This window comes from Leptodactylus fuscus, chromosome 1 (assembly GCF_031893055.1).
Source record: "Leptodactylus fuscus isolate aLepFus1 chromosome 1, aLepFus1.hap2, whole genome shotgun sequence".
Classification (NCBI taxonomy): Eukaryota; Metazoa; Chordata; class Amphibia; order Anura; family Leptodactylidae; genus Leptodactylus; species Leptodactylus fuscus.
Genome location: NC_134265.1, coordinates 225,139,813 through 225,151,918, shown reverse-complemented (window position 1 = coordinate 225,151,918; position 12,106 = coordinate 225,139,813). Strand labels below are relative to the sequence as shown.

At 40.6% G+C, this 12,106-nt stretch overlaps 1 protein-coding gene across 4 annotated transcripts in view; it reads left to right on the top strand.

Annotated features, from left to right (window-relative positions):
• PSD3 (pleckstrin and Sec7 domain containing 3) overlaps positions 1-12,106 on the top strand; it is a 396,137-nt gene that overhangs the window by 173,507 nt on the left and 210,524 nt on the right. For all 4 annotated transcript variants that reach the window (XM_075283716.1, XM_075283717.1, XM_075283718.1 and 1 more), the window contains 2 exons: positions 287-399; positions 1,980-2,038. In XM_075283716.1, coding sequence (XP_075139817.1) covers positions 287-399; positions 1,980-2,038 — 172 coding nt within the window. The remainder of the gene's footprint in view (positions 1-286; positions 400-1,979; positions 2,039-12,106) is intronic.

Sequence of the window (12,106 nt, the reverse complement as noted above, 5' to 3'; positions counted from 1 at the left end):
ATGCAGGCATGTGTATATCTTAAACTGTTAGCTATTAGAGATGAGCGAGTACTATCCAAAACAGACGTTTCGAAAAGCACGCACCCATAGGAATGAATGGAAGCGGCCGGCACGCAGACTTTGCCGGCGGCCAGCCGCTTAACCCCCTGCGTGCTGGCTGCGTCCATTCATTCCTATGGGTGCATGCTATTCAAAACGGGAGTTTCAAATAGTACTTGCTCATCTCTATATCAATATTGCATTGTATTTGTGTTCTGTATAGAGTTATCTTTGTTTTTTTTAACAGGAGTTTCTTTAAAGCCTTCTCACTCATTGGAGAAACTCAGGAAAGGGAGAGAGTGTTAATCCACTTCTCCAACAGATACTTTCAATGCAATCCAAATACCATATTTTCTCCAGGTATGCAAAATCCTTATTTTGTTTTAGTGTGTTTCCTTTTATAACTGATAATTGAATGCATTGTATTAATCAGATATTTGCTAATATTAAATTTTCTTTTTTAAAGGGATTTTCAGTGTATGTAAATAAAGGTTAAAGTGAGAGTCTGGCCAAAGTTTCATAAGTAGTAAAGTGATAGCTGCTACAGTTATTTTACATACCATGACCATTAATTCTTATGGGAAGAATATGCAAATCTGCCTTCCATGATGTAATTAGGAAGACAGTTGCTGCCTCATTGTACTCTGGTCACTTAAAATAAGATTCCAAGGTACCACAATTGCAATGATGCCAAATATTTATGTGTTTTATGGTTTAGTATTTTTAATTCCTTTACACATCATGGCGTTAAATGTGCAGTACATCATAAAGACACTGTGATGTATAGGGAGCTGACATTAATCGGCTAGGCTCCTGTTATAGAAACCAACATCCCAAACCACTAATGCCAGCTGCTCAACCCCTCAGATACCGTTGTCGGCCTAAGAGGAGGGACGTAACAGGTTCTCTGTCAGTGTCACCATGACAGGCTGTGTCTTAAGTATTCCAATGCATTATTAAAGGGGTTTTCCCATCTCAATATTTCAGCCAGGCTGCCTTAGTGTCTGCTTCTCACTAACTGAATTTCTCCCCTCCCCCCTACCCGCTGAATGGGACACACAATCCTTCTGAAGATTAGATAATATGCAGATGCTTGTACAGAATGGACTCAGTGTTAGTTGTATATTTATATAGTGATAACAGACCCAGCTTTATCAGAAAACTGCAATTAGCTGCATTGATTGTCCTGTAAGTGACGTCACTTGCCCTATCTCCCACTTCCGAAGTTATAGCAACGCAGTGTAAACAATGGAAGGAAGAAGGTCACATTGCAGGCAAAGAAAGCAGAATTTCTAAAGCAATATGTTTAGAAAAATGCTTTAATTAAGCTACCAGTATAGATAGGATCCTTGAGATGGGACAACCTCTTTAATGCAATGAAACAATTGCAACTTTGAGTCCCTTGGACTTTGAAAAAAAGTTAAATAAATTTCAGCTGCCGCCCTCAGTTGTTTCTTTTATATTGATGACCGATACACAAGTTGACCAATATCAGTATGTGGTTGGTGGCGGTCTGGCACCAATCAGCTGTTCCAATCATACCCTGGCTGCGGAAACTACTACCGTGGACAGGGTCAGACACCGCTCCTCTCCCATTCAAGTAATAAGTGCATAGCTGTATCCCCAGCCACTGTATGCTGTGGCGCTGGTGTGTTACTATTGGTTTATAACTTAGGAATCTGGCCACACCTAGAAACTAAGACTTACGGTACTACAATTAGACATGGTGGACAATCTGAAACTCTGCAACAAAGTACAATATAATAAATGCATAGGGTTTTCAAAATGTTTACAGTTTTATGGTTTATTTATATACGGCGTATTTGAGAACCTGCTGCAGGCTTTTACATTTCAGTTTTAAGTTAAATTACATTTAATACACATTTTAATTTACAGAAGAAAATTTCTGCAGTAATGTTTACATTTTTAATATTCTGTAGATGGCATCCACTGTCTTACCTGTGCAATTATGCTTCTCAATACTGATCTACATGGACATGTAAGTATCTGCATTATTACTTTATCACTATGGCTTCAGACACAAAGCAAAACGTACACAGATATGCTGACCATTACTTATTATTTCCTAGAGAAAGACACTGCTTTTATGTGATACTTGGATTATAGAATTGCAGAAAAGTGTTTGAGTGAATCACTAGAAAAGTGTGATGTTTAGGATACATGCACATAATTGTATGTTGTGTTGGTATGCCATAATATATATATTTATTTATATTTATTTTTATTATTATTATTTTGTTTAATCTCATTACTCTATTTGGCTTTTTCCTGACTGTAATTTTCACAGGTCAGTGTGTGGGTCCAGGGCTCATTCATTGAAGTGTATGGGTCCTCGGAGAACAGAGACCGCATATGGATATCATCTGTAATAAACTAACTTTTATGACCTTAGATGACAAAAGTCTGATTGCTGAGAAAAGTATTATTGGGGGTTCAGTGCCTTCTTAAGCTGTCCATACACATTAGGTGATTTGTTAGCAATAACTGTCAATTTCATTGTGACTGACCAACCATATGTGTAGAGTGGCCTCCCTATTCTCCATTAACTGAAGATGCTGAAAGAGTTTAGGATTTGGCAATTGGATTTCAATTGCCACTTTTTCTGTTTTTGGGGAGAGAAGTCTCTGCCATAGAAGTCTGACGACCACTTTCCCCCCCTCTCCCATTCTGTACAACGCTTATCCAAGCATGCATATGTATATGGAGTTGGGTGAGAGAGCTGTTGGTTGAAAAATTCTTTTGCCTGCAGTTACCTTGTGCGAAGGGACAATTTTACATTGCATTCAAGCTCAACTCCCATTTAATTAAAGAGGACCTTTCATGGGTTTGGGCACAGGCAGTTTTATATATTGCTGGAAAGCTGACAGTGCGCTTAATTCTGCACACTGTCTGCTTTCCCGATCTGTGCCCCGGGTGAAGAGCTATCGGTCCCGGTACCATAGCTCTTCACAGTCAGAAGGGCGTTCCTTACAGTCTGTTAGGTGCTGCTGTGGAGAAGGACGTTCCTATCGCGCTGTACAGTGTGAGTGGGGAGGAACGTCACTTATCCTATAGGTCCATGGTTTAGCAACACAGTGGGGAGAATAAATTCACATACCAGGCAAAGAAAGAATTTTTAAAGCAATATATTTAGTAAAAGTCTTCAATTTACATAAGCTAACAGTATAGATAGGATCCTTGAGATGGGACAACCCCTTTAATTACATAAGGTAAATTATTCACATGACAAAATCCTTTAATTTGCGTAATGCATATTGTGTGCCATCAGCAATGTAAACAATCATTTTCAAGAACAGCAATGTTATTCATGTTTGTGTTACGATATTAAGTATAACTGTGGACTCTGTATAGCAATAGGAATATATATTCTCTGTGGTCTAATAATAGAAGAATAAAAGACCCCATAAAACATTATATACCATTGTGTAAATTGTTAACAATGTTGGGAAAAAAAAGACATTATCATATCGCTAAATCTATTTATATCGGAAATTCAGATTATTGTTCTTTTTAGATTTCCCACAATAACATAATATCTGCAGATTTTTTTTCAATATAAAGGTAACTTCTTCATTAGAGATGAGCGAACAGTGTTCTATCGAACACATGTTCGATCGGATATCAGGGTGTTCGCTATGTTCGAATCGAATCGAACACCGCGTGGTAAAGTGCACCAAAATTCGATTCCCCTCCCACCTTCCCTGGCGCCTTTTTTGCACCAATAACAGTGCAGGGGAGGTGGGACAGGAACTACGACACCGGGGGCATTGAAAAAAATTGGAAAAAGTCATTGGCTGCCGAAATCAGGTGACCTCCATTTTAGACGAATAGTGGATTTCAAATCCGGGTCATATGAGAATGTGAACTTTGTGACTATGAGACAGGGATAGCTGTACAGGCAGGGATAGCTAGGGATAACCTTTATTTAGGGGGGAATGTTATTAAAAATAACTTTTTGGGGCTCTATCGGGTGTGTAATTGTGATTTTTGTGAGATAAACTTTTTCCCATAGGGATGCATTGGCCAGCGCTGATTGGCCAGAGTACGGAACTCGACCAATCAGCGCTGGCTCTGCTGGAGGAGGCGGAGTCTAAGATCGCTCCACACCAGTTTCCATTCAGGTCCGACCTTAGACTCCGCCTCCTCCAGCAGAGCCAGCGCTGATTGGCTGAATTCCGTACTCTGGCCAATCAGCACTGGCTAATGCATTGTATTGGCGTGATGAAGCAGTGCTGAATGTGTGTGCTTAGCACACACATTCAGCTCTACTTCATCGGGCTAATAGAATGCATTGGCCAATCAGCGCTGGCCAATGCATTCTATTAGCTTGATGAAGCAGAGTGTGCACAAGGGTTCAAGCGCACCCTCGGCTCTGATGTAGCAGAGCCGAGGCTGCACAAGGGTTCAAGCGCACCCTCGGCTCTGATGTAGCAGAGCCGAGGGTGCACTTGAACCCTTGTGCAGCCTCGGCTCTGCTACATCAGAGCCGAGGGTGCGCTTGAACCCTTGTGCATCCTCGGCTCTGCTACATCAGAGCCGAGGGTGCGCTTGAACCCTTGTGCACACTCTGCTTCATCAAGCTAATAGAATGCATTGGCCAGCGCTGATTGGCCAATGCATTCTATTAGCCCGATGAAGTAGAGCTGAATGTGTGTGCTAAGCACACACATTCAGCACTGCTTCATCACGCCAATACAATGCATTAGCCAGTGCTGATTGGCCAGAGTACGGAATTCGGCCAATCAGCGCTGGCTCTGCTGGAGGAGGCGGAGTCTAAGGTCGGACCTGAATGGAGACTGGTGTGGAGCGATCTTAGACTCCGCCTCCTCCAGCAGAGCCAGCGCTGATTGGTCGAGTTCCGTACTCTGGCCAATCAGCGCTGGCCAATGCATTCTATTAGCCCGATGAAGTAGAGCTGAATGTGTGTGCTTAGCACACACATTCAGCTCTACTTCATCGGGCTAATAGAATGCATTGGCCAATCAGCGCTGGCCAATGCATTCTATTAGCGTGAACTGAGTTTGCACAGGGGTTCTAGTGCACCCTCGGCTCTGCTACATCAGATTGCTACATCTGATGTAGCAGTGCCGAGTGTGCATCAGATGTGTAGTTGAGCAAAACTGACTCAGCACTGCTAAGTCTCTGCATTAGCATAGGAATGCATTGGCCAGCCTTCGGCCAATCAGCGCTGGCTCTGCCGGAGGAGGCGGAGTCTAAGGTCGGACCTGAATGGAGACTGGTGTGGAGCGATCTTAGACTCCGCCTCCTCCAGCAGAGCCAGCGCTGATTGGTCGAGTTCCGTACTCTGGCCAATCAGCACTGGCCAATGAATTTCTATGGGGAAAAGTTAGCTTGCGAAAATCGCAAACTGACAGGGATTTCCATGAAATAAAGTGACTTTTATGCCCCCAGACATGCTTCCCCTGCTGTCCCAGTGTCATTCCAGTGTGTTGGTATCATTTCCTGGGGTGTCATAGTGGACTTGGTGACCCTCCAGACACGAATTTGGGTTTCCCCCTTAACGAGTATATGTTCCCCATAGACTATAATGGGGTTCGAAACCCATTCGAACACTCGAACAGTGAGCGGCTGTTCGAATCGAATTTCGAACCTCGAACATTTTAGTGTTCGCTCATCTCTATTCTTCATATATGAGGGAAATGTTCCTCTTACAATAGCCATGTCTGCATGCGTCTCACAAACATTTTTTTGAACTCTCCCTTTTGTTTTTCCTTTCTACTACATAGAATATAGCAAAATACAAGGTAAATCAACTAATGTGGTATCTTACTTTTTTTCCTTTTATCTATATGGTTGTCTTTTTGGACTTCCTGTGTTACTTATAATCTCTAGGTGGTAAGTTGAATGTTTTATGTATCTTGTATGTATGTCTTCCATACAATACACAAGTAATCATTTCATAGAATAACATGTAACCATTATCCATATATACATATTATATACACTCATTTGAAGTGATCCCTGTACTGGTATGCAAATTATGTTAGGCATCAATTGCTTTATGTCATAATCAACATCCATTTACTGACCATTGTGTTATACCTATGTGCCATATTAGGGGATTATCAATTTTCTAATATATTAATTATAGGTTCTAAATGAACCTATGGGTTAATATTTGATGTTGAGTAACAGTTCAATCTTAGTAAATTCTTTAACATGTTTTAGAATTTATTACGTATACATGTCTTTTAATTAAGTGAATTCTTCTTTTTGTATTGCATATTGTCTTCATTTTTACCATTTTAATATTTTAGGTGTGCTATCATTACAATATTAGGGAACTGCATTATGAACCATTTTTTAAAGGGGCTTTCCACTGCATTAAAAGTAAAGTTAAACTATCTAAGTAGAGGTACGATATCCTAACAAAAGTTTATTCACCTCTTACGATCGCCTGCTGCTCTGCTCCATAGGCTGCCTGAGTACAGACTATGCGTCAGTTCCCAATGTTTCCTGACACGCAGAATGTTTGGAAATGCCTTCTTAGCCAATCACAGTGATTGAATGGACTTAGCAATGAATTGAAGCAGCAGGAGGATTGTGAGAGGTAAGTATCTATCTATTATGTGGACGTGCCCCTATCTGGTTAACTTAATTTTCTTGCACTGAAATGCCTGTTTTAATAAATTGCTGTTAGATAAAGCAGTAGACTTGAACCTTGGAAAAGCAGTTGACATGCACCTTTTCAGAACCAAGGTCTTATGGACCTTGATGCTCAAAGCAAAATTTACTTTTTTTTTTTCCCTTCCAATTTTATTTATTTATTTAATTTTATTTTATTTTTTTTTTGCATGACACACTTGATTTTCATTTTTTCATATACTGTTTTGCAGTACTTTGCTGAGTTAATAATTTTTATTGCAAGCATAATAATTCTGACTGAAATAGCAATGCCAAATATGCATATGTTGCCTATAGGAATTGTCCATCAATGGCTTAAACTTAGAGCATGTCATTGATAGCACCCACATCAAGCAAATGTTTGCTAGAGCTACACTGTACTGGAGCTATGCAACTTCATCCACTGGATTGCAGCCAGAAACTCTGAGCTTGCAGTACCATTGCCAGCCGTTAAGTATAGGTCACCAGTAGTATACTAACAGACAACCCCTTTAACACCTCACCTCTGTAACACAGAGAATGTTGTGTTCCTGGTTTCGGATGAGTTTCGCTACAGCACGCCTACAGTATTGTCTTCTTTGCAAAGGCTGAAAGCTGGTACTAAAACCAATATGAACAATTGACATGCAGATTAAAGTATACTTCCAGTTTGAAAAAAAAAACAAATAAAAACTATTAGTGCACAACTTTGCACTGTAGTGATCTAAAGGAGAGTATGCCGCTGTTTACTAACGCTAGCTTCATTCCAGCATTTATGTAAAGCAAAGGGAAAGTAATAGGCGGCACAGCTTGCACCTACAAGTATAGCTGCTGGCAAATAATTTCTTCAATCAGCAAAAACAGGAGCATGGCAAAATAGGAATCTGCTTCCTGCGGTGGTGCCCAACACCTCATATGAGAACAGCAAGTAACATATAGAAAGACAAAAAAAGGGGGGAACTCACCAGGACATATTATTCATAAAACAGTCCTTTATTCCATGTCTGTAAAAACAACTTGACAGTGATGAGGGAGAGAGTGATAGAACAGTACAGACCAGGCAACGTCCGATTCACGCTAGACGTGCTTCTTCAAGCCTTGTACGTGCACACTAGCGTTTGTTTCCGTTCAGGTCCGCACACTAAATCAATAATGGTGAACCTTTTAGGCTAAGGCAGCATGTTGCGGAAACACAGCTTTTTTTTTTGTTGCAGATTTTGCTGTGGTTTTTTTTTTTTTTTTGAGCCAAACCCAGGAGTGGATTGAGCAGAAGGTAGACGTATAAGAACTTCCTATATCGTTCACATTCCTTTTGTAGACATTCTTGACTTTGACTCAAGAAACTGTAAAAAAAAATCTGCAACAAAAAAAGCTGCATTTCTGCAACGTGGGATCTCAGCCTTAGAGACAGTGACCAAACTGCAACCCAAAACCCACTCATTTATTGCAAAGTGCCAACATTTAACCTAAATACTGTGCGGATCCACAATTGCAGAAGATACGGATATGCAAAATGCAGTCTTGTGAATGGGGCTTTACATAGCTTTCAATAATACAAACAACTTCATCCTGAACAGTAAAAATTTGCATTTGTTATACTTTTTAACAATTAATGTTCACTACATCACACACGATCTGTTTTTATAGAGATTGTGCAATGTTACTATAGCCTGTACTAATATCACGTCTGCTATCAAACAGATATAGTGAAGGGCCCCCAGCCAGTGTATCCTGCTCCACAGTGGCCCCCAACACAGTGTAACCTGCTTCTGTACTAACCTGCAATCCCACAAAGTGGGCGTTGATGAATGATGCCATCGCGCTTGTGTTTGGGCGGAGGTACAATCTTTTGTCAGTGTAATCTCTGCTACCTACACAGTTTTCAGGTGCATGTGTATTTGCACATACATCTGAAAGAAGAACTCAGTTGTCCCTGATTCCTTGTTAGTGAGCGATCCAGGATCCTGGCTGGGGCTCTAAATGCCCGCTCTGACACACGTGCCAAGGCTCGCAACCACAGCCTGGTGTCTGTTGGGTTTCCGCCGATTTTATATAGACATCCTCCATACAGGATTTTTTTTCTCCACCAATTTTAGACTGAATCTACGTCAGTCTCCTAAGGAGACTCGATTGCAGATGTGAATCTAGCCTAAATGGGCTTTCTTCTTGAAAGGTCTTTACCTTTGCGTAGCAAGAACCCCTCAATTTGGCTTACTGCACCTGCAAAGAGGATGGGGTTCTGGCTAATCCCATCCACACATTACTATAAGAAAATATACGCATTGGAAATGCTGCAAGATATGAAAACATTAGATATTTCTTGAACTTTTAATTGTGATCATCCAAATTGTTGGCATGTTTTAACTTTGTTCCAAGCATATGATGCTTATTCAAATTCATCTGTGGCAAGTAACAGATGTGGGCAATAGAAAAATTACACCTGAAACCAAATGAAAAGGAGAGAAGTTGACTTTGCATTATAAGACTGTGCGTGCCACACTAAGCATGGAGAGCAAGAGAAGAGAACTGTCTGAGGACTTGAGACCAAAAGTTGTGGAAAAATAGCAACAATCTGAAGGTTACAAGTCAATGTCCAGAGATTTTGATGTTCCTTTGTCCATGGTGCGCAATAAAATCTAGAAGTTTACAATTGTAGCTAATCTCCTTGGATGTGGATGGAAGAGAAAAATGGAAACGCAGGATGGTCCAGATGATGAATAAGCAGTCACAATCAAGTTCCAAAGAAGTTGGAACTTCAGGTTCAAGGTGCATCAGTGTCAGTGCGACATTATAATGAAACAAATCTCTATGGCAGGAAACCCAGGAGGACATCTTTGCTGATACCAACTTAAAAAAAAAAAAAAGAAAAAAAAAAAGCTAACTGCAGTTTGCCAGAAGACTCTATTTTGGTCTCATTTGTCCACAAGACAATTTTCCAGAGGGATTTTGGCTTACTCATGTCCATTTTAGCAAAGTGCATCATTCTACTGTTTACCGAAAATGGAATGAGGCCTACAAAGAAAAGTACACATCAAATATGGCAGAGGTTCAAAGATGTTTTAGGGTTGTTTTGCTGCTTCTTGCACTTGGTGCCTTTAGTGTATGCAAGGCATCATGAAATCCGAAGATTACCATACTTATGCAATCTGGGTCTCAATGTAGGGCCCAGTGTCAGAAAGCTGGGTTTGCTTCCCAGGTCATGGGTCTTCCAACAGGACAATGAACCCAAATATGCTTCAAAAAGTACCCAGAAATGGATAAAAACAAAGCACTGGAGAGTTCTGAAGTGACCAGCAATGAGTCTGGATCTAAATCCTATTGAACACCCGTGGAGAGATCTTAAAATTGTTGTTGGTAGAAGCCCCCTTCAAATATAAGAGACCTGAATTAGTTTGCAAAAGAGATGTCCAAAATTCCACTTGAGAAAAGTAAGAAGCTTGTTGATGGTTATAGGAAGCAATTTCAGTTATTTTTTCCAAAGGGTGTACAAACAAATATTAAGTTGAGGATGCCAGTAATTTTGTCCAGTCCATTTTTGAAGTTTTGTGTAAAATTTTATCATTTTTGGTTTTTTCTCTTTTTTTTTTCATTGTGGTGTCCCAATACACACAAAGGCAATAAATGTGCATAGCAAAACATGTAATTGCACTAATGTTTGGGAGAAATACTTAATTTTATAGATAAATTTTCACAGCATTCATATTCCAGTCTACTCTGCATCAGTGAAAAAGCTCTAAATTTCTAACCCATCTCATTCTGTAATGGTGAAGTGCATTTTGTGGCACTACATGCAGTACAGTATACTGTATATTTACTCCCTAGGTATACACATACTGTATATATTGTAGGGCTGATTTCAACTTCCAGTTACCACATGCTCCCATAGACAAATCTTGTGCTAAATCTTTTTTTGTTTGGTTTTGCTTCTCATTAACCTGTTTGCTGTTTATCTACACAAAGCTTATGCCAGCTGACTACAGCAGAAAATGACGACCACCCAAAATTGCATTGAAAGATGGCCTTCTAGGGTGATGGTTATCTCATTGAAAATGGCCAGTATTCGTAAGATTATGGTGCATTTGACAGTGTCACAGGAATTTTGGTTTGCATAAGGGGGTTTTTCTATTAAGACCTGTTCTTGTTGAGAGGTTGCATATTTTAATTCACAAATTAATGCATGTAGCTCCCCATTTGTAAAGCTACATGATCCATTAAAGGGGCTCTATCATTAGATTTTAGGTTTTTGAGCTAAAGAAATGCATGAATAGCCTTTAAAAAGGCTATTCAGGTGTTGCTAGTCGTTTTTAAAAAGACCCCCTTCCCTGTTTTTGTTAATTACCTTTGAAATGGATATGCGAATCAGTCTCTCCGTGCATGGTGGGCGTTCTGTGCACCCCCCAGAGTCATACCATACCTTACCGCTCTTGCTTGTGCTGCAAAACTCCTCCTCCTCCTTCTTATTCACCACCTCCAGCGTTGTCCTTCCCGGCGGTTTCTATTGAAATTTCGTGTGCACGCTCCAGCGCCATTTTCCTGTACAGAACATTGCGAGCTGGAGCGTGCGCAGTAGTGCTCCCTCATGGAATTTCAATCGATACCGCTGGGAAGGACAACGCTGGAGGCGGTGAATAAGGAGGAGGAGGAGTTTTGCAGCACAAGCAAGAGCGGTAAGGTATGACGCTGGGGGGTGCACAGAATGCCCACCGTGCACGGAGAGACTGATTTGCATATGCATTATGTCCCCCTTTTCCTTTTTTTTTTTCTTTTTTTTCTACACGCCTCACTATGCCACATTACTTTTTTAAATGGTAGCACCGTTGTGCCAGTAACAAAGTAAGGAGTATATCTATATTTCTGTCTGAACATTGTATAACATTGTTTGTTTCTCTGGTGTACACAATAATTATAGACTTGGGCGGCTCTGTTTTCCCCTTAGGAGTTAGTAGTCAGCAGTTTTTCCCATCTCATTTAATGGTTCTGGTGACCTTATGGGCGGAGTGTTTGAACCCCTTCACAGACCAAGGCTGAGATTGTCCCCAGCTGCCCAAATGATGTTGGAGAAAAAAAAACAAAACAGCAATTTCCATTCTGTAGAGGTGACATTGTATACCAGTGAAGACAGAGATGCACAATTAATTCTATACATCATGTTCTGTATCTAGGGATTATATCTTGTTATGATACACTGCTGGCAGACGTCACTTTTAGGCCAATTTGCTAGCTACATGGGCGAGAACCTGCTTGGAGCACGCTCATTAATAGGAATGTGCAGATGATTGTGGGAAGGTGTAAGATGATTAAGGTGGTAACCCGCTGTCACAGAAGCGACTCCAGGCACAATTATCTTGGCTGATGTTCATTAATTCATAAAGGCTGGAGCTGCTCTGCAGCCTTTCCCGCATACAGTAGCAGTAGCAGTGGA